The 22191-nt window shown below is 52.3% G+C and overlaps 3 protein-coding genes across 4 annotated transcripts in view; 2 read left to right on the top strand and 1 right to left on the bottom strand.

Moving 5' to 3' along the window:
* The first annotated feature begins 1746 nt into the window (after positions 1-1746).
* ALAD (aminolevulinate dehydratase) lies at positions 1747-15900 on the top strand. The gene is made up of 12 exons (XM_080982237.1): positions 1747-1838; positions 4255-4409; positions 5201-5251; positions 6668-6764; positions 6941-7076; positions 7513-7596; positions 8574-8662; positions 8967-9022; positions 9848-9935; positions 12053-12139; positions 12271-12400; positions 13923-15900. The coding sequence occupies exons 2-12, from the start codon at positions 4297-4299 to the stop codon at positions 13988-13990; spliced, it is 999 nt and encodes a 332-aa protein (XP_080838363.1). The 5' UTR covers positions 1747-1838; positions 4255-4296; the 3' UTR covers positions 13991-15900.
* A 1786-nt stretch (positions 15901-17686) lies between these two features.
* On the top strand, positions 17687-20519 carry HDHD3 (haloacid dehalogenase like hydrolase domain containing 3). The gene has a single exon (XM_080982250.1). The coding sequence runs from the start codon at positions 19349-19351 to the stop codon at positions 20069-20071; it is 723 nt and encodes a 240-aa protein (XP_080838376.1). The 5' UTR covers positions 17687-19348; the 3' UTR covers positions 20072-20519.
* The window catches only part of BSPRY (B-box and SPRY domain containing), a 9950-nt gene continuing 7966 nt past the window's right edge, over positions 20208-22191 (bottom strand). For both annotated transcript variants that reach the window (XM_080982200.1, XM_080982199.1), the window contains exon 6: positions 20208-22132. In XM_080982200.1, the coding sequence (XP_080838326.1) occupies positions 21612-22132 (521 nt within the window). In that variant the 3' untranslated portion in view covers positions 20208-21611. The remainder of the gene's footprint in view (positions 22133-22191) is intronic.

Here is a 22191-nt window from a genome sequence, read left to right as displayed (position 1 = left end):
GAGTGCAGGAAGCTCCTGCAGCCAATTGGAAGCTGTGCCTTGGTTTTTGAACTGTTCTGGGAGTCAAACGAACTCCTGGAACGGATTAAGTTTGACAACCAAGGTACCACTGGATAGGCTTGCAGGTAGTGGTGGTGAACCCTGCAGGATCCGTCCGAAGGCCTATCCAATCCAGCATCCTATTCTGACAGTAACCAATTAGTGAGTTGATAGGAACATAATATGAACCTGGCTGCTGGTTCAGGTCCAAGGGGGTACATGAAGTCCAGCATCCTGTTCTCACAGTGGCCAACCAGATGCAGGACCTGAGCACAGGAGCACTTCTCCCCTCCTGCAGTTTCCAGCAGAGCAGAGCAGAGCCATCCTGGCGAGCAGCCATTGAAAGCCTTCTCCTCCATGAATTGGTCCACTCCTTTCTCCCCCATCCCCACCCCTTATCCTTCCCTTGAGATGGGAAGATTAAGAAGTAACTTTTAACACATTGTTAGGAGCACAGTAACTGCTCCCAAATACCATGTTTGTTTTTCCCTCTCCCCCCCTCTCCTTTCAGATATACTGCTTTTGTACAGTGGTACCACAGCGCCTAGGACTTGCTGATCAGAAGGTCGGCGATTCGAATCCCCGTGACGGGGTGAGCTCCCGTTGTTCGGTCCCAGCTCCTGCCAGCCTAGCAGTTCAAAAGCACGTCAAAGTGCTAGTAGATAAATAGGTACTGCTCCGGCGGGAAGGTAAACTGCATTTCCGTGCGCTGCTCTGGTTTGCCAGAAGCAGCTTAGTCATGCTGGCCACATGACCCAGAAGCTGTACACCAGCTCCCTCGGCCAATAAAGCGAGATGAGCGCCGCAACCCCAGAGTCGGTCATGACTGGACCTAATGGTCAGGGGTCCCTTTACCTTTACCTTACCTTGTTTGCAACCACTGTGGTTTACAACCGTTTTGGATTACAACCACGTCAAACCCAGAAGTGCGTGTCCCTTTTTTTGGATCACAACCCGTTTTTTTGGGATTACAACCGATTTGGGGGGGGAGGCCCCATTGGCGAAAGTGCACCTTGGGTTACAACCTGTTTTGGTTTACAACCGGACCTCCGGAACGGATTACGGTTGTAAACCAAGGTACCACTGTACTTGTAGATCTATTATTTTTATTATGTTGCTTTGTTCAATATATATGTGTGTGTTCGTTCTTGATCAGCATTCTAATTTCCCTGCTTTCTGCTTTGCTTGAGGCATAACATGAAGGTTAATAACAAATACCAGAGTCGGATGTGCTGAAAGACCGTGCTGCTGCTGCTGCTGCTGCTACTACTTGTCACAAACCAGCAATTAAAAACTCTTGCAGAATCCCAGGCTGGCTGGGCTGGCAAACAGGTGGCAAAAGACTGGGCATTAGCTCTGTCCTTCATTCATCCGCTGACTGGCAGGGATGCAAAGGCGGGTTGAATGACAGGAGGGTCTCTCACAGCTTTACCGCAGAATTAATAATCTACAGCACCAGAAAGACACCTTCACTGCGCTCAACCATGCAGCGTGCATGGCCCTGGCACCGAAATCTGTGGGTGATCGGGCACCCAGGGCCCCAAGGATTTGACACCTTTGTTGCCAGATGGAGTCAGTGCCCCCCAAAACGCAGGCGCGCCATTGAACCCACCCAGTACTGGCATTTGCGAGCAGGAGGCGTGGCCGCCCAAGCGGGGGAGGAGCGTATTGCTTCGCTCGCTGACGCGCTGAGGTTTTTCTGGGGGCGGGGCTATGCAAACGAAGTGGATTCCCGCGAGGGCTGCCGGGAAAACAGCTGACACTGCTCCCGCGTGAGCGAGCCGCGGCAGAAGAAGCAGGTGAGGATCACCTTCCGGGCAGGGGGAGGGGGCTGGATCTGAGCTTTGCTCCGGCAGATCCTCGGGCTCCAGAAAGCGGAAGGAAGTGGCTGCGGGCTGCAATGGCCCGCGGCCCCACTGGGCCGTATCGGACCTAGGGGGGGCCCTGAAGCTCGAACTGGGCTGGGGGAGCCCTTAAGCAATGAGGTCTCCGCTCTGACCTTCAATGGGGTTGTTCCACGGCGGATCGCTGCATATTTTATTTTTTTTTAAATTAACTACTACATCTTAGATTTTGATTAAAATGGCTCTTCTGGGTTATCTCACTCGCCCAAGTCACTGGGGTGAATGAAAATGCCCAGTGCCTTATAGTTGTCAAGCCCCACGTTGGGCAAAAAGTTCCTGCCTTGTGGGGGTTGGGCTGGATGACCCTCGGATCCCTTCCAACTTGACCATTCTAAGATTCTACCATTCTTTTTTCTACTTTTCCGCATCCTGATAGTTGCAAAGTTATTTTCTGGAGACAATATGCAGAAAGAATTTAAGCGCTCTTCGGCAGAATGGCGAACTTACCGCCTTTACGACATCTGTGCTACTGACTCCCAAACTTTGGGATTGTCGAAATAGATACCACCCGAAATGAATGGATTTGAGTCATGTGACTCAAATCGGGTCAGCTGGACCCAGTTTTTAAAAGCAATGTGGACTCAAGTCGCTTCTGGGGCTCCTTTGGGATTCTGGGCCCTGCAGCTCAAGCTCCATTCGTTTTATAAAAGATCTGCTCCTGCCACTTTACCTGGGAAGGGAGGTCAGCTTCTATAACCAAACACTTCTGTTTCCTTATTGTTTCATACACCAGGTCCAAGGCTTGCTCAACCTCCCTCCACCCCTCCCCTTATGGATTGCCTTCTCACAACAGCCTTTGAGGTGGGTTAGGCTGAGAGAGGCAACTACTCCCCCACACAACAAGGTCACCTAGGGAGCTTAAGGACTGGCTTTTGGGAGAGGGAACGGGATCTGAACTCGGGTCACTCCCAAGTCCTAGTCCTCATTAAATTGTGAGTTAGGTTAGGCTCAGAGAAGGCGACTGGACTCCCAAGGTTGTCAGCAGGCAGGATGGGACGGGGGTTTGAATCCCCTGGGCTCGTTCCCTTTATAACTTTTTCTGCAGAGAGCTGCTGAATGTGAGATCAGCTCTCTTGTGATGCTCAAACTCAGGGTTGAGCAGATCCGACTTGGTTCCAAGCAACCAAAGAAAGGACTTTTTTTTTATGTAACACAATAGTGGCTTACAGAACTCCTTGCCACAATACCTGGTGACGGCCACTGCCTTAGGAGGCTTTGAAATGCACAGAGGAGGGGAGATCTGCCGTTACCTACGCGCTCAGTGAGACTTACATGCTCAGGGACAGTCTATCTCTGAGTACTTTTTACCTTTATGGCCTGCTTAGGGCTCCCTGGAAGCCCCTGGTTGGCGGATGTGTGGAAAGGAGGCCGGTGGGCTGTGTGGACTTTTGGCCTGATAAACCTGCTGGGCTTTAACTGCCTCTTGAACTGAAGCCCAAAACAGCCCTCTTCCACCGGGATTAGAGCCCTGGCTGCCTTTTTGCTCTTGCCTCTGGCAACCTGCCTGTCCTCATATCATGCGTGGGCCAATTGCACCACCCAACCCGTTTCATCTTGCTGCGGAGGAATTTGCCACCCTCAGATGAGAGATTATTAAGTGGCCTCTTCTTCCAGGCTTCAGGGTGCCAGGAGAGAGATTGTCTTCCTCGTTTTCAGAACTGCCGACAAAAATCCAAATACCCCTTCAAAGTGAAAGGAGCAGGCTTTTAATCCCTAAAGCATGCTCTTTCATGAGAACACAGGAAGATCCCGGAGGCTCTTTGGATCAGACTGAAGAGGACCCCACCTAGCCCAGCATCCAGTTCTACCAGGGGGCCTTGAGAACCTTATAAATCCAGATAGACTGCCTCTGAACCTGGAGGTTCCATAAGAAGAGCCTGGCCCAAAGGGACTCAACTCGTCCAGCCTCCTGTTCTCACAGTTGGCAGGCCATATGGGAAACCCACAAGCGGGATCTGAGTGTAAGGGCTGCACTCTCCCTTCCTGCAGTTTCCAGCTGCTGGGATTCAGATGCGTAGACTCCTACAACGCAAAGAGGTGCCCTGCCAGGCCTCAGATTTCCCTCTAAGTTAAGTTGTCCTTCCTTGCACCCAGTACCAGGCATACTCAGATCAATTGTGGCTGATCAGTGGGGTGGGGTTGCGCGCTGCCCTTGCTTGACGTTGCTCTCATTTCTTTGCATGGCCTTCACTTGCACCAGGAGTTGGGCATGCATAGGGGGCATCTCCCAGAGTCCTCTGCGGTGCCTGGGCAGTGGCCCCCCCGGCAGCAGTCACCCCTCTAAAACTGCCGCTGCCTCTCTGCTTTCCAGAACCCTTTCCTCCCGTGGCCCAGCGGCTGGCGAGACCTCGAGATGCAGACCGAGTCCCTTTTGCACAGTGGCTATTTTCACCCCACCCTCCGCTTGTGGCAGGCGACGGCCGCTAGCTTCCGCGCAGCCAACCTCATCTACCCCATCTTTGTGACGTGAGTCTCTCGGCTGTTTCCTAACTGGGGTGGGCCCTGCTGGGTCTGAGCCAGTTGGGTCTTTTCTGACGTCCTTGACTCCCGCCTGGCACCTTCATGGTACACCTTTAGGCGCCAGGCAAAAACGTTCCTCTTTAACCAGGCCTTTGGCTGACGGGCATCCGATGCCCTTTTAAATCTGTTGTGTGGAAGGGGGTTATTGGTTTGCTTTTGTTCTTATTTTTATCGTGCAGTTTGTGTTTTCGTGTTGCAATTTGGTGTTGTGAACCGCCCTGAGATCTGCGGGAAATACAAATTTAATAAGTAATAATAATAATAACTATTAATTTTAGCATTTGGTCATCCCACAGGGCAGTATCCTTAACTCTATATTTGTAGGGTGATCAGGGGCTGTGGGACCACGGCTTGCCTACAGCCACCTTGTGAGCTTGTGACGGGAGGGTGGGGTAGGGGGAGCAGCTTAATTTGGCCCTTCCTGATCCCTGGCTATTAGCCACAGTTCTGACTGATCCCTGGGGTTCTCTTCTATTCTGCCTTTCAGCAAACTGCATTCCCACCTTCTCTTGGGGCACAAAGCCTCCCAACCTAGAAAACCTCCTGTTCCTGGTTTGGGGGGAGGTTGGCAGCCCTCTGTTTTCCTGGGGGCTACAGGCTTCCCGCAACGATGGCACTGTCAGGTGACGGCAAAGGAATGTCCCTTGGCGCTGAGCCTGTCTCTGGCTGCACTGGGTCTCCCGACCTTGCTGCCAGGATCCTCTCCAGCTCCCACTTCTTCTATTTAACTTTTTCAGGGACAGCCCAGATGCTGTGGAGCCCATTGCCAGCCTGCCTGGTCAAGCCCGGTGAGTGAACACGTCGAAATGTAGGAACTGCCTTACGCTGAGCCAACCCTGGATCTGCCTGGCCTAGCATTGTCGATTCTTGAGAGGGTCTTGGGGAGAAGCTGGGGGCAGCGGGTGGGGAGGCAGCTCCCCAGTCCTACCCGAGAGCCCCATTGCGGAGGTGCTGTGGGTGGGGTGCTGAAGTTGGCACTTTCTGTATACAAACCTCCATTCATTTTTTCTTCCCCATATTGCCTGCCTGAGTCAATGCAGCTCAGACTCCAGCGGAAGGGCAGGAATGTGCTTATGTTTCCAGCTGCCTTTGCCCCAGACTTCTCTGGCCCCCGCGAGATAAGGGCTCCCAATGGGCAGAGCCAGAAGCTGATGCTTGCCTCCACCCCACTGTGCCTTCCTGAGATAAAAGCTCTTTTGTTGCAGTTGCAGCTTGGAGATGAGAGATAACAAGGTCCACCCCAAGGCCCTGGCCCACTCATTGGGCTGGGGGGACAGAGTGCTGTGCCCGGCCCGCCCTTCTCATGGCTTGGGAGCCTTTGCTGCTCTGTGAGGCCGTGGCTTTGACCTGAGAAAGTTTCTCCAAGGGAAGTAGCTGGTCTGACCAGGGGTGGACTTTTGTAATCTGGTGCCCTGAGGGAGGACAAAATATGGTGCCTTCCCTTTCTTATTTTCATACAATAATTCCTTTTGGTAGAGTTGCGTTTCTCCTCAGTAAGTCCCCTTATAAACATAGGTATTACTGTTATTTTGATGGTGTGGTTTTGCGCCCCCTTGGCTTATGGGGAGAACTGCCCTAAACCTGACACTGGCCTGAGGAGGAAGGGATATTTGCTATAGTGGTTCTATGTGCCTTGAGTGGGAGAAGAAGCACAGCAGTGTAATGCAATGCAATCGGCCTGCTTAAGCCAACAGACAACTTCTCTGCTTCTGCGGTTTCATCTTTTTGAAAACCTAATACAAACTATTTTCAAAAAGAAGAAGAAGAGAGAATGCATGGGGCTTTCAATCACTCCATGACACATCTTGCAGCTTCAGGAGCTGTGTTCCAGTGATGCCACTGGCTGAGGAGCGGGGAGCAATGAACAGGGGCCCAGGGATGCCATCCTATCCTGCTTGCCAGGCTTCCCATCTGGTTGCCCCCCTGGTGCAGTGGGTGCTCTTACCTGTTGACCTGACATGCCTGATAAAAAACTAAGTGGAACATCTATGTCCCGAGGCAGCATACCTTAAAACTGCCAGGTGGTGGAGGCAAATAACTGGGGTGGAGGGGGCTTCTGCCCTCATGCTCTTCTTTTGGGGATGGGGTTTGGGCAGCTGCCTGGCCTCCACGGGAGAACCAGACAGAGGACTTTGCTTTGTTCATCAATCTCCTTTTGGTCTCTCTCTCTCTCTCTCTCTCTGCCCCCGCCCCCCCCCCCCCAGTTATGGGGTCAACAGGCTGGAAGAGATGCTGCGTCCCCTTGTGGCTGATGGCCTGAAGTGCATTCTGATTTTTGGGGTCCCAAGCCGAGCCGTCAAGGTGGGTAAAGGGGGTGGAGGCACCCTGGCAGTTTCAGTCATATGTTCAATTAGATTAGCTTCCATCCACAAATCCTGCACCTGGCTGCTGAGATCCAGCCCCACTTAACATTTTGCCGGCTGCAGTTTCACCACCTTCCTCCTGCCTGCCCCTCCACCCCTCCCCCCCCGCCACAGGACGAGCGTGGATCTGCGGCCGATGCCAAGGACACCCCTGTGATCCAGGCCATTGCCACGATCCGTGCCTTGTTCCCTGAGCTGCTGATCGCCTGCGACGTCTGCCTGTGCCCTTACACCTCCCACGGGCACTGTGGTAAGTGCTGCTGGAGGGGAGCAGGAGCAGGATCCCCACTTCTTGTCCCAGGGCCAAGGAGAGAGGGATTGCCCCTCAAATTCTGCCATGTGTATTGCATTAAATCAGGGTTTCGCAAATCTGGGTCTCCAGGTTTTTTTTGTGGGATGTAAGGGAAGCAAGGGATGTAAGGCCTGCATCTCCTAAGGCTCCCCCCTCCTCACACACACTTTTTATCTCTCTTGAAATATGGCTGCTATTACGTCACTACAGCACACTTTTTAAACAACGCATGGGTGAAAAATTGTTTTCCTGGTTTGCTTCTGGTGTTTGCTTCCAAGTGTCCTCAGGAACGCCAGTGGAATTTGGGGGGCAGTGTGTTTGTGTGTGTGTTGAGGGGGTGGAATAGGGAGAAATTGGACCCCCAGAATCTTGACTGCTGCCCTTGCCCTTTCAGGCATTCTTCGGGAAGATGGCACCCTCCAGAACGAGACCAGCTGCCAGAGGCTGGCTGAGGTAGCTCTGGCCTATGCCAAGGCAGGTGAGAGCACAGTTGGCTGCCGAGCCCCATCAGCGGCACTGCGCAGGTGCCACAGGAATGACACTCCAGACGGACATGAGACTGGAAGACAGGTCTCTCTGCTGCAGGAAGTGGCAGCGGCTGCTTAGCTGAGGGAGTGTAAAAGTTGGGTTAGGGCAAAACTCTGAGGGGAGGCAACTCTTGGTTATGACATTAAGCAGAACCTCCAGGTTCAGAGGCAGCCTACCTCGGAATGGCAGCTGTTTGGGGGCTGTTGCTAGGTGAGGAGAGAGGCCTTTGCCCTGATTGAGCATGGCTTCTCTGAGGTTGCTTGGGCTGGGTGGCTCCTTTTGTGTGGTGGGTGGGCTCCTGGGGAGTCTATCAGGGCTGGAGTCAGATGCAAGTCAGCAAGAAAGGATGCGAATTTCTGATGCCATTGAAGTTAACTCTTTATTCTAGGAAACGGCATACAGCAACCCTTTCCCAGCAGGTCTTGCCCCTATAGAGCAGGTGTCAGGACTGAAGGGCCCTGCCTTCTACCGACCTTAATGCTCCTCCTCTCCCAGAAATCTCTCAAGCATCTCAGACTGTGTTTGCACACCTCTGGCCTCTGTTCTGCCCTCCTGCATGCTATTGGAGACCAGCGGGAGGGGAGCTTGCTGTAGCAGGAGAGGGAGACTACCCGGGTTCTTCAGCAACCTGTTGACCCCCCTCCTCTGCTTCAGCCTCAGAGTCTGAACTGCTCCGTGTCACCATCTCTCCCTGCTCACCAAACCCTGTTTCCCCCTCAGCATCTGTCACCTTCTCCCACAAATCTTCTCCCTCCAACCTCTCCTCTGTGTCCCACCACCAATCCCCCGGCTCTGAGCCTTCCTCCTCTGGGGGTTCCCTCGGGGGGTTCCCTGGCTGGTGCCTCCCACCACTCCTCTTTGCCAGCCCGTCCCTGGCAGTGGTCCACCCTCAGGTCCCCTGAGCCACCACCCATCTTCCTCCTCCAGGATGCCATATCGTGGCCCCCTCGGACATGATGGACGGGCGCATTGGCGCCATCAAGCAGGCCTTGGTCTCCAACGACTTGGGCAACAAGGTGAGCCGGGAACGAGCCCACACCCTCCCTTGGCAGACCTTCTCACAGAGCCCTCAAGGGTCGTGGTGCCTTTACTAGGCCGACCGGAGGCCCTCTGAGGTTGCCATGGCAACGACTTACCTCGATGGGCCTGCAGGGCCACAGATTAGGGGTGGAGGGGAATGGATGCGATTCCCTCCCTGTGCCTCCTCAGGAGAGATTGTGAGGGGCCTGGCAGGCAGGGGGCAGGAGATCCTGTGTGGGTTTTTTTAAAAAGCCCTTTAGACAGCAAACCTCCCTCACCTTTCCTCCTTGTCGGCTGCAGGTTTCTGTCCTGAGCTACAGCGCTAAGTTTGCTTCCTGCTTCTACGGCCCCTTCAGGTGAGAAAATGAGAAGAGCCGTGAGGCTGGGTCAGGCCAGTGGCCCATCTAGTCCAGCATCCTGTTCTCACAGTGACTGAAACCCACAGACAGGATTTGAACACCAGGGCATACTCCCTACCCATGGTTTCCAGAAACTTGGATTCAGAAGCATGGCTGCCTCCAGCTACGGAGCCCGAGCTAGTAGCCATTAGCAGCCTCCTCCTCCATGAATTTGTCTAATCCTCTTTTAAAGCTGTCCGTGTTGGTGGCCCTGGCTGCCTCCTGCGGGAGGGAGTTCCATAGATTAACAACGGAACTTTCCTTTTTCCATCCTGAATCTTCCAGTGTTCAGCTTCGCTGGATGTCCACCCGTTCCAGCTCAAGGAGAGAGGGAGAAATAACCTCCCTCTGTCCACACCAGGCCTGGAATTGCAAAGTTCTGCCATGTCACCTCTTTCCTGTTTTTTCTCTGAACTAAAAAGTCCCAAAGGCTGCGGCCTTTCCTCTTAGGGGAGGCGCTTCATCCCCTTGATTGTTTTGGCTGACCCTTTTCTCAAGCCTTCTCCAGATCTGCAATATCCATTTTGAGGTGAGGCGACATACGCTGTATCAGCCCTTGGGAGGGGAGGGGAGGGCAAATTGCAGGGGTTTGTGGCCCAGCAGGTGTTGCTGGGCTGCAAGTCCCACCTGCCCTGGCCTAGGCTGTTCTTTCTGGGGCTAATGGGAGGTGTGTTTCAGTGTACACCTGGTAGACCAAGGGCTGCCCACAATCACTACTTGGAGGTCTCATGGGTGATTTCACAGGCTCGATCCCTTTTTGTCCTTCTTTCTGGTTCCACGCAGAGATGCAGCCCAGTCCAAGCCTGCTTTTGGAGACCGGCGGTGTTACCAGCTCCCTCCGGGGTCGCGGGGCTTGGCCTTACGGGCTGTGGTGAGTCACCCCCCCTCCATTCCCTGAAAGAGGGAACAGACCCCCTCAGGAGGAGCCGGATGCTTCTTCCTTCGAGAGCCAGCGTGGTGTAGTGGTTAAGAGCGATGGACTCATAATCTGGGGAACCGGGTTTGCGTCTCTGCTCCTCCACATGCAGCTGCTGGGTGACCTTGGGCTAGTCACACTTCTCTGAAGTCTCTCAGCCTCACTCACCTCACAGAGTGTTTGTTGTGGGGGAGGAAGGGAAAGGAGATAGTTAGCCTCTTTGAGACTCCTTCGGGTAGTGATAAAGCGGGATATCAAATCCAAACTCTTTTCTTTCCTTGGAAGTTTTTAAGCAGAGGTTGGGTGGCCGTTGCACAGGGTTTGACTCGGTGACCCTTTGGGGACCTTTCCACTTCCCATTGTGCAATTCTGTGCAAAACCACTAGCTGTGATTCCTTTATTTCAGGGGGTTGGACTAGATGAACCTCGGGGGGGGGGGGGGCCCTAAAGACTCTACAGCTTTGTGATTCTTACCGTCCTAGCTTCCAGCTGTGAACACCGGGGGGAAGGCACTACTGGGGGTGGAAGAGGAGAAGGAGGCTGCTGGTGGGATGAACCCAGTCTTCCCTTCAACTCAACACAGCGATCCTCTTAGTGGATTTAGTGCGTCTGAGAAACAGGGATTAAGGCTGAGCCTGCTGCTTAGGGGGCTCTACCTTGGCTCCAGCGACCTCCAGGCCTCTCTGCGCGTCCTTCTTTCCTCCTTGCTCTGCCCCAGTTCCTCAGGAACAGGCCACCCCCACCCCGCCTCGAGGTGCTGCTGCAAAACCAGGCTCTCGCCGGGCTCCAAAATGGCCTGTCCCTGGCTCCTGCCTCGGTGGCGGGCTGCACTCTTGACCTGTTACGAAGTCCCAGGTTCGACCGAAGTTCCCCCAGAGAGCGCCTGGAAGGCAGCCAGAGCGAGCCACCCTTGGGCAGCTTGATCTGCGTGCAGAATCCGCTTTGGAGGGCAGCGGCTTGGCTTTCTTCTCCTGTGGCCTCTCTCCCACCCCTGTGATCAAACGGTAGCAAATAAAAAGCTTGTTGGACTGTAGTCCCCGAAGCTGGCCTGGGTCAGAGCCCCAGCACGGATGGCTCCAGGGTCTGGCCTGGTTTGAAGCAGTTGGCCTCCATTCTCCCTCCTTATGTCTGTCTGCCATAGCATAAGAAGAGCCTGCTGGATGAGGCCAGTGGGCCCTGTACCCCAGCACCCTGTTCTCACAGGGGCCAACCAGGTACCTGTGCGAAAACCTGCAAGCAGGATCCAAGCACAAGAGCCCTCTCCCCTCACTGGTTTCCAGGAACTGGTACCATCTCATCTAACCCCCTGCAATGCAGATGGCCGTCCAACCTCTGCTTAAAAACCACCTGTGAAGGAGAGCCCATCACCTTCCAAGACTGTCAATTCAGCTGTTAAACAGCTCTGTTTTTTCTCCATAAGAAGCTCCTTTCTTGTTATTTGAACCCATTGGTTCAGGCCCTACCTTCTGGGGCAGCAGAAAACAAGCTAGCTCCGTTTTCCATGTGATGGCCCTTCAGATATTTGAAGGTGGCTCTCGTATCTCTTCTCAGACTCCTCTTTACCAGGCTAAACATCGCCAGCTCCCACCACCACCCCTCAGTAGGCTTGGTTTCCAGACCCTTGTTCATTTTGGTTGCCCTCCTCTTCACATGCTCCAGCTTGTCTATCCTCCTTAAAGCCATGTGCTTTTAAGTCATGTGATTTAAATGTATAGCTTGTATGCAGGGCTGGAATGAACCGTGAACATACAGGAATGAGCTAGATCGGCATCCTTGAAATGTAGCCAAATAAGCTTACTTTCCAATTCAACATATTCTAATCCTAAACGTAATATGAAGCATGGGGCATGGGGAAGAAACTGCCTTATTTGGAAACGCAAAAGGAGCTTTTCCCAGGCCAGGTACAGTTTTGTAAAATTCTGTCATGTTGCATCTTCCTTGCCTTTGCTCGAAACTCAGAAGTCCCCAACACTGCAACCTGTTGATAGCTCGACCCCTCGATCATTTCGGTTTCCCTTTCCCAACTCCCTCTGCTGTGTGCTTTTTCTCTGTACGTGGCCATCCCCTGCCAGGACCGAGACGTGCGGGAGGGAGCAGACATGCTGATGGTCAAGCCCGGAATGCCTTACCTTGATCTCGTGCGGGAGGTGAAGGAAAAGGTAAGCTCCCTGCTCCCCAGAATGGGTGGGAGGGGAGACCCCCGCCCCCACTGGGTGGGCCTTGGCAGCATCTTGGCTGAGCAAAGGGGAAAGGCATCTGTCTCGGCTGATGTGCACCTGTGTCTTTACAGCATCCCAGCCACCCGCTGGCCGTCTACCACGTCTCTGGAGAGTTTGCCATGTTGTGGCACGGAGCGCAAGCTGGGGCCTTTGACCTGAAGGCTGTGGTGATGGAGGCCATGGCCGCATTCAGAAGAGCAGGTGAGAGAGGAAGGGGAGTAGGTGGGGGTGGAGGGGGCTGCCCTGTGGCAAAAGGGGAACTTTCCCTGGCCTCCCTCCCAGGTCTTGAAACCTTCCATGGGATGCCCTTAAGTGCTTTCCATCAGATGGGGTTACAGTACGTACTGAAATCAGGAATGCTGGGCAGATGGGTTCCATTGTTTCTGCTCCATATTGATCCAGAGCAGACCGCAATGTACAGTAAGCAGAGTGAAAACTTAAAACATGTTGCAGGATTCCAAATAACTCAGAGGCAAAGAACTTATTCCAGCAGAGTTTGCTACTGAAGGCAAATGAGCATAACGGTCACAAATCCATACATCTTCGGCACGGTCCATAAGAAATCCAGTTGCAGCAGACTTAACTTAAACTTACAAAAGACCTTAATACTTAGCATACCATATACAGAACACCATACCAGAAGGAAAGAGAGACAGATAATGAAACCCAGGCTCCTTCTGGCCTTATTATTATAGTCAGCATGACCTTGAGTGAAAGAGTTAACAGAACCAGTTTAAACCAGCTGCTCAGCTTCTCTGAAGAAATAACCCAAACATCAGGAACCTTCTTCCTGTTTGTAGGCAGAATAGAAGCTTGCTTGTTAGCTAGAAACTTCCAGCTTGTATCACACAGAGAAGCTTGCAGAACCCTCTTGAATCAATTGGAATAGGAAAGATCTCTACACTGTAAACCAATACTTTCTGTACCACAAAATGCAAAACTGACAATAGGAAGGGCTCTGCAGCTGGATCAGGCCAAAGGTTCATCCTTGATCCAACCACATGCCTGCTCGGTGGGACGCCCACAAGCACAACACGGCCTGTGCAGCAGCAATTTTGCCCCTCGTGGGACTGCCCCTGTCCCTGCAGCAGGTGGGACTCATAGACATGCTGCCCCAATCCTGGGGCGACGCACAGCCACCTCCAGTCACTTGGTGCTCCCTGGTGCCACAGAGCCCCTTCAGGAGCAAGTGGAGAAAATGGGCTCCCCATCGGATTTTCCGAAAGCAAAACCGCATCATCCACAAATGCTCTGAATTTATAAGCTTGAGGGGGGGAGATTCATACAGTATTCTGCAAATACTGCAAAAACCCGCGAGCAGGACCCAAGCACAGCAGCCACTCTCTCCTCCTGTGGTTTCTCGCAGAGCATAGCCATTGTGGCTACAGCCACTGATAGATCGCCTTCTCCTCCACAACTTTTTTGATCCTCTCTTAAAGCCACCCAATTTGGCTCCTGGGGGAGCGCGTTCCAGAGTTTAGCCCTGCCTTGCGCTATGAAGCGCTTTCTCTTATCTGTCCCCAATCTCCCAACTTTCAGCTTCATTGGATTTCCACAAGCAGCATGAGGAGGATGGAGAGAAGCGATGAAAGAGACTAAAAGCAGATGAATTAAGAGGGGCTGCCCTCAGACCTTTGGGAGGCAAGCAGAATAAACTGAGGGAAGGCATTTGCAAATAAACTGTGGGTCCTTTTTTTAAGGAAGGAAACTCTTCTCTTTCCAGGGGCTGATATCATCATCACCTACTACGTGCCTCAGCTGCTCCAGTGGCTGAAGGAAGAACAGGCCTGAGCCATCGCTTTCCTGGGAACAAAGATGGCCGGAATAAGAATCCCGGAAGTGTCTTGAAACTTGTGGAACGGACCAAGCAGATGGTTGGGGAGGGGGCAACTATAGTATCAACCCCCCTCACATGCTTTTACTCTAAGGGTGCCCATCTACAAGAGCTGATTCAACTGATTCCATGGTCCCTTAGCATTCCAGGCCTGGAGCTAGGATTTCTTTTAATTGTCAACCAAGATGCCTTTTTAAATATATGCGTTTTTTTTTTTAAAAAAGTTGAAAGAAAGGAATAGTTGAACATAAATCAAGTTAGATATTCAGTAAAGTGATTTACGGCTTGGGAAAGAACGCTTTGGTGAAAGAGCCCCCAAAGAGGTGCCCTAGAGCTCTGTGAGGCAATGGGGCAGAGGGGAATGCTTGTTGGTGCTGCAAGGACCCCAGGACGGTGTCCCAGCTGCTTCTCCACATTAATGCTGCGGGGTGGGGGTGTTGTCATGCCATCTCGCAGCTGTAGGTGGGGGCGGGAACCAGCCACTACTCCCCAAGCCTCTCCCAAAAGCCATGATGCATACCCTACACCTTCCCAGCAGCCTCAGCTGTTGTAGCTGGAGTCAGTCAGGACCCCCACCCTCCTGAGCCAGATGGAGACAGGCAGCAAGGCAACAGAGAGCGCAGATCCTCTGGGACTCTCAACCAAGATGGCATCTTCTTTAACCTGATGCAGGGCAGGTGAAATTCACAGGCAGATCTTTACCTGTGTGCTTCCTTCCCATTCTGGAAATAGCAATGTGCCTATACCTTGTGGAGCTCTTTAGGGTGCAGGAGCCCCACCAGGAAAAAAATCAAAACAAGAAGGGAGCCTGGTTTGCAGTCTCTGCCCTCTCCTGATTTGCACAAGTGACGGTCCCTAGCTGCTCGGGAAGACCCCTGGCCTCCTCCTGTGCCTTGGCATAACAGGAGGCTGTGCCACTTCCCGACTGAATGCTTCTCCTCTCCATCGCCCATGTCTTGCTGCTTTTATCAGCACAGGAGCCAGACCTGCTGACATGCATGGCAAACCCTCCTGATTTTGGCCTGTGAAGCTGGGAAGTAATCATCAGTACACCTCTTGGAGCATAAATAAACTTTCTGGTGTTTCCTGGTGGTGGTGGAGGAGGGGGAAATATTAGAACGAAATACATAGGCTACAGAAGAAAGGGGGTTGAGGGGGGACAGGCAGGGTGTGCTGCCAAGTTGGTGTTTTTAAAACGAATGTCCTCTTCAGTGTGCAAGTATGTGTTGAATGTGTTTCAGCCATGTTAGTGCTTGCCTTGCTCTCTCTGTGGTCTGTGTTGTAGAGAGTGTGTGCAAGGCGGCTGGCATGAAATTGGTTTGATATAAAGCAAGGTAGTTATGGCACAGGGGAAACTAGAAGGATGTTCAGGCAGGACGACCCCAGCAGCAGTTTCTAAGAAGGCCACCTTGGATGATAAACACAAGTTTGTGCCCTGCCAGCTTTCAAGTGCTGAGCAAGCAGAGAGAGGATCTGAAGGCAGGAGGACCCTGTTGCCATTGGGGTGGGGGGTGGGGGTAAAAACATATCATTGTGGAATCCTGCCACTCCCCACACCCACCAGTGCTCTACATTAGAACTTAGCAAATTTGTAGGAGGAGGGTTTTTAATGTTAAAAAAATCTATTTTGAATGGCAAAAGAGGCTAAGCCAGGGGCATAATGCATATGACATGACAGTCCTTAAAGCAGTTGTTCTCAAACTTTATCTGGGCCACACTTTCAGAATAAAAATTTGCTTGCACCATACTCAATTTTGTATTAATAAGACATACATTGGAAAACAGAAAGAACACCTAGCTGTGCTTGATTTTGGAAAAAAAATTCAAACAGTATTCTGCAAATAAAGCATTTTGATACTACACTACACTGAAATGTTTCCTTGATTGTTCTTGAATCTTCCTGCCACACTTGCCATCCTCTGCTGCTGCACAGGCACTGTATCCTGCAGAAGAGGCGAAATGCAACTCTGCGCTTCCTCAGAGGAACCCACAGTCTCAATTACTTGACATGTTCTGGGCATGAAATAAGTATTCAAGTTACTTTGTTTACTTTCTCTGGAAACTGAACTTTTTAAATAAAATGAAATATGGTTTTGGCAGCTGGGTGACATAAGGCACTCCAAAGTGTGTGTTGGGGAGGAGCTGCACCTGTTGAATTTCTGGCCGCCTCACTACTGGACTTTAACAAAGCTCTGCTCCAGCCTCAGGCTGATCGTTCAAAAGCACTTTTCCGGAGCCAAGTCTTCATTCACAAAGCGGTGATGGGGGGTGCTGCTGCAAAAGACCCTCACCGCCTGTTCTGCTGCTGCTGCGGCTGCTGCAATCTGTGCAGCGCCCAGAAAGCGGGCTAAGTGAGGGCGTAGGCATTTACTGAGCACGCGCATTCCCCCTGAGTTGCGCTTGCGCACTCAGTCGAGGTGAAGCTACGGAGAAGAGGTAAGGTGGCCGCTGTCTTCCATTCCTCCCGCCCCCGCCCCCCCGCCCAGCCTGAGCTCTGCACGACTCCAGGAGCTCCTCTCCGGCCACCAACACGCGCGACCAGAGCCCCATGCAAGGAAGTTGGGTGCGGGGAGCAGTTAGGGCTACGTTGGGCCATGGCCCCTCCCCTCTCTGTTTTTTTAATTGCAAAGCAGCTTCAAAGCCTGGAAATAAATATCCAAAGTAGCGTGCAGTAAAATAAGATGAAATATAAAATCCAAAAATTTACAAGCTCTGTAAAACCAAAGACAATGAGGACAACTGTAGTTATTATTTTGAAAACTAGCTGGATCACAGTTTTGGAGAAGACTGTTTTTAATGTCTCCGATCTCCAAAACAGGATATTGCTGGATCAGGCCGATGGCCCATTTAGTCCTGTACCCTACTTTCACAGCGGCCAACCAGATGGGAAACGAGCAAGCAGGACCTCAGCACAAGAGCAAGGCTGTGGTTCCCAGCAATTGGCAGAGTCCCAAATGCTCCCTCTTAGCAATGGCCTCTTGAGGAGTGATGTTACTCTCGGATATATTTGGGGGGGGGGGGGTAACTGGGTCCCAAGTTGTTTAGGGCTCTAAATGCTAAAAGCAAAATTAGTATGGGCAGCCCAGTGCAGCTTGCCTGACAGAGAAGTTACATGGTGCCCCGGGCTGCACCCAGATGATGCAGTGTTCACCAGCTGCACCTTCTGGGTTAAGTTCGAGGGAAGCGCCCCTCCTCCCCAGTCCACACACACAGAGCTCATTGCATTAATCCTCTCCAGAGTGCCAGGATGGCATGACATAGGCCAAGGTCTCCTTCCTGGTCCAGGAACAGCTGCAGCTGCCTTGTCAACCACAGCTGGCCCAAAGGCGCTCATAGCCACCTGGGCCTCTAGTGGCAAAGGGTGGACCCAGGAACACCCCCCAGGCTATGCACCTGTGCCTTTGGAGGGAGGAGTGCAACCCTGTTTGGAGCAGGCAACACACCTCCCACCTGGGCGTGGGGCTTGCTCACCTACCAACTCACCACTGCACTCAGACTTTCCCACAGCAAACACCAGGCAGGTGGCACAACGGGCAGCAGGGAGCGCAGGCGATTCCCAGTCCCACTCCCTGGTACCCACTGCCAGGAAGGGGATCCTGTCAGCATCCCCCTCCTCTCCCCACCCCAGCAGTGCCTCCCTCATCCTCCCCCCACCTGCCCACCCCATCCCCTCCAAGGGAGGTTGTTTCCTGGTGTGATACCCAGGAGAGGTAAGAGCAGGAATGTCCCTCTTGCCTAGCCACTAACTCATCCTGCCCATCAAGATGGATGGATGGATGAGGTGCTGAGAGCACGTTACATGCTGAGAAGCTTTGTAAGCCGCTTTGAGAGCCTCTTGGGGCTCTGAAGCAGAATATAACAAGCATTCCAGATAATGCCCTTTAATCCTAGATAAGGGTGGAGAGAGAATTATCCACTCCAAGAGAGAGCTAAATGACCCCAGCCAGTGCCTTCTGCTTTGAGGTCTCCAGTGAAGGGTGGCAAGCACGAGACCAACTGCCCACCTGCCCCCAGCCAGGGTGGCCAATGACTTCTTATCCTGCACCCACCCCCACCCCCGCCACAGGAAGGGCACAACCTGAAAGGGATCGTGGCAGTGCCCAGAGGGTGAGGGGAGCTGGCCTGGGTGGTTCCTTATGCAACACCACCCTTTGTGTTCCTGCTGGAAGGCCAGCCAAGCCATGCCCACACCCAGTTCCACCTCTGCTGTGCCCCGTGTGCCTCTCACCTTCCTGCCCAACTGGTTCGGCTGCCTTTTTCTACTCCTGCTGCCTCACAAGCAGGAAGAGGGGCAGTCAGGCACCAGGCCGGGGGGGGGGGGACGACGACACAGGTTGTGTGTGGGAGTCTCTTAAAGCAGGGGAAATGGGCTGCAAAGAAAAAGGGATCTGCTGGTAGAGTTTTGTTTGGCAGCGGATCTGCAATTGTGGGTTTCTGGACACACACCTGAACTCATTTTTTTAACCTTGGAAATATCAAGTATCCTTCCCCCACCCCGTCCAGCTGCTGGCCATACCTAGGACTGCATTTTTGTCTGAAAGGCTTGTGAGCTTGATTCTGGCACCAAAAGCAAATTCCCAGGCTGAGAACATGCTGAATTTTAGGTGGGTCTCTCCCACTCCCCACCTCACCCTGCCTGCCCATTTCTTGAAGCGTGTCTTTCGGATGCTCTTCGTAAAGGTCTGATCAGAGTACGTAGCCAAAGTTATGTTCCTGCCCTCTCTGCTTTCATTGTTTCAAGGTTTTGTAACTTCATTAAGTGTTTCATCAGTTGGTGATTTATTTCTTTTTTAAGCGTGGGCCATGTTGGAAGCCTTTGCAGAAAAGCAGAATGAAAACAGTTGAAAGCACTCAAAAGTCTCCCTCCTTCAGCCGCTGCTTTGCAGTACGTCGTCTGCGGCCGTCCAGGATTAGTCATTAACCTATTGCTAATTCTGCCTCCTGAAAGCACGCTGGTCAAAGGTGGCCACTCTCATTTTCATTCTCTGGCCTTGGACGTCCGAGCAGCAAGTCCACCCCTCCAAGTGAAAGTCCCCCTTGCAGGGCAGCCGGATTGGCAGATGACAAGATTTTCCTGCCAGAGAAAGGGCCTCCTCTGCCAGAGCTTGGAGACAGAAACCAGTTTGCAGACCTGCCAGTACAGAGCTTACAAAGTCATGCTGGCTGGAGGCTGCTGGATTTTCCTTTCGAGACCTTGCTTGCGTTGGGGGGCCATGAACCAAACTGCGCCAGTCAAGATTTTGCCCGTGATAAGATGTGTTGACACCTAATTCCCTTCTCTCGTTCCCCTCTCTTTCTAGGCTAGTGCTGACACCATGCTGAAGCTTCGGCTCTTGACGTGGGACGTGAAGGACACCCTCCTTCGCCTCCGTGTCCCCGTGGGCGAGAGCTACTCTGCTGAGGCCCGGGCCTGTGGCGTCCAGGTACAGGCCGAAGCCCTCACCCAGTCTTTCCGCCAAGCCTACAGGGCCCAAAGCCTGCATTTCCCCAACTATGGCTCAGACAGAGGCCTCAGCTCCAAGCAGTGGTGGATGGATGTTGTCATGGAGACGTTCCGGCTCTCCGGTGTCCACGGCAAGGAGGCCGTCCGGCCCATTGCGGAGAAACTCTACCGGGATTACAGCAGTGCCCGCAACTGGGAGTTGCTCCCGGGCGCCAGGGACACTCTGCAGCAATGCCAGAGGATGGGGGTCCCCATGGCAGTCATCTCCAACTTTGACCAGAGGCTGCAGGAAGTGCTGACCCGCTGCGGCCTCCGCCAGCACTTCGACTTTGTCCTGACCTCGGAAGAAGTGGGGTTTGCCAAGCCGGACAAGCGGATTTTCCTGGAGGCGCTCCGCATCGCAGGGGTGTCTCCTCAGCTGGCAGCCCACGTGGGGGACGACTACGTGAATGACTACAAGGCAGCGAGGGAGGCAGGGATGCACAGTTTTCTGTATAAATCAGGTTGCCAGCCTCTAGAGAAGGATGCAGAAGTGCCCAATGTCCACATCCTACCATCACTGATGCACCTCCCGTCCCTTATAGAGAAGGGCTAAGAAGGGGAGTTTTGTCAGGGTTCAGCTAAATCACACCTGGTGTCCCTCCTAGACTGTTATCACTTCAGTTGGCAGGTGGAAGGTGAGAGAGAGAGAGGAAACATTTTATGTTCTTCTACATTAAAAATAGTAATAATTAAATTAATAATCTAATTTAATTTTTAAAATAAATAAAAATAAAGGAGGTAGCAGGATCGGGGAGAAAGATAATGGGCCTGCCCCCTGACACTCACGAGTTATTTATGCATGTAAATACTTTTGAGTCAGTTTGTGGCCCAAAAAAGGACCTCTCCCAAGTTTAAAAACTTGAGCTTAAATTATTTAGCACAATTTCATAACAAACAGATAATAAAACATCCCTGGCTTAAATGCCTAAAGTATTTGGTTGTTTATATACTTTTGTTTGTATGTGCCTTTTAAAAATAAATAAAAATGCTGTTAGAATGCATATCCTTGTGCCCCTGTTATATAGCCTTGGGAACCAATGAAATGTGAACCTGGAGGCCTGGCTGCTTTTTAAAAGGCAGCCTATTTCTGTTATGTGATGCAGTAGAGAAAGATTGATGGATGTGATTAGTTGTGATTCTTGCATTGCTGGGGGTTGGACTAGATGACCGTTGGGTCCCTTTCAAATTCTACCCTTCTATTACAGTATTCTAGGATCTCCCATTTTATTGCCCCGTGCTGTGTGTTTGCCACAGTCTGACAGAAAAACAAGAATGCTATGCAACATTCTGCATGGTTCAGCTTCCTGAGAATAACACATTTTAAGAAGAAAAACAAGTTTCTACCCCTCATGGTCAGAAAGGTATGCTAGAAAGTATGTGGGAAGAGAACGGGCTTGCCAAAATCACCGAACGTGCTGGTGTCGGTTTGAGGAAGACTGAATGAGATTCTTAGCAAACTGGACTGAGGTTCCCAGCAAAAATGGGGGGGGGGGGGAATGTGCAAAACGGTAGCTTTAAATTATGCAGCTTTAAATTCACAATTCTAGTATTTAAACAGTAGCTTTACATTCATAATTATAACATTCGGTGATGACAAAAAAGCAGCAACATGCTCCATCCATTATGTAATTTGCACAGGTTGCAGAATCCTCTTTTCCTAGTCAGATTTTTTTTTTAATTGCCGGCTCTGTCCCTTTCCCCTCAGGGACTAGTACAGTACAATTGTCTTTTCTGACTGGACTCGTGGTGGCACAGTGCTAAGGCTAAATAAGACTGAGAATGACCATCTTGGAGCAGGTGGAATGTCCCTCCCAAGCCAAGCCTTTCAGCCCCTGTCACTGACTTCGTCATGGCCTCCTCTGGTAAGATACTTAGCTGCAAACTGCAGCTCCCATCTGCTCTGAACGCAGAGCCAGAGACAGCCCGTGAGTTGCCCCAGAGCAAAGCCCTCTCGCTTCCTGGCACAAGTTGGCATCGTCCTGCCGGAACCACAGTGCTCATCTTGCTAGAATATAAGGTGATCCAGCCCCGCTCAGCTTTAGGAAATAACAACCTTGGTGAAGATGACTGCAACCTTGCAGTGTTGGCTCTCCTCACATCAGAGAGAGGCTCTGATCTGCCACGGCCAAGGCTGGGTAGATGGGGCCGGCAAAGGCTTCGTGGTGCATGTGCAGAATGGCGCAAGAATCCGGGTCAAAAAACAGCACCTCTCCAGCATCCAAGTCCACCAATACTCCAATCTCAGCCGGGCACTTGAGCATCTCCACTGCCTGGTGTCGGCCATTGTGGGAAAACTGGAACTCGCTGCCGTAGCGGGAGAAAACCCAGGAGGAAGCGTTGCAACCCAGGCGGGCTTCGGGCCCAGCCCCCTTGCGCTCCAGGGAGCCATAGGAGATGCCCAGCTTGTAAGCACCGCTTTTGGCCACCCGGACTCTCCAGGCATGGACCCCCGAACAGAACGATTCCTCGGCCAAGGCGTTGGGCCAGTGGTCAAACCGTGCCGGGCCACCGGGGTCGGGCCTGCTGTTTTTCTTGGGGCTGAAGGTCAGCGTTCTCTTGTCCTCCGAAAGCTGCAAGAGGGGGCTGACTGTTTTCTCATCCACGTGGACTTCATCTGTTCTGGGTGGAGAAAGAAACTGGTCGCCACAAATTCGGCAGAAAGGTGTTGGGAAC

Source organism: Podarcis pityusensis (genome assembly GCF_964106645.2).
Source record: "Podarcis pityusensis genome assembly, chromosome: 14".
In the NCBI taxonomy this organism is placed as follows: Eukaryota; Metazoa; Chordata; class Lepidosauria; order Squamata; family Lacertidae; genus Podarcis; species Podarcis pityusensis.
The sequence above is the reverse complement of the archived record's forward strand: the minus strand, read 5'-3'. Positions and strand labels throughout refer to the sequence as shown.

Bases quoted from the DNA above. Each gene is read 5' to 3' on its own strand.
- ALAD (XM_080982237.1), top strand. From the start codon at position 4,297: ATGCAGACCGAGTCCCTTTTGCACAGTGGCTATTTTCACCCCACCCTC. The intron at 4,410-5,200 runs GTGAGTCTCTCG...TAACTTTTTCAG, and splicing joins ATCTACCCCATCTTTGTGAC to GGACAGCCCAGATGCTGTGG. The intron at 7,597-8,573 runs GTGAGAGCACAG...TTCCTCCTCCAG, and splicing joins TCTGGCCTATGCCAAGGCAG to GATGCCATATCGTGGCCCCC.
- HDHD3 (XM_080982250.1), top strand. From the start codon at position 19,349: ATGCTGAAGCTTCGGCTCTTGACGTGGGACGTGAAGGACACCCTCCTT.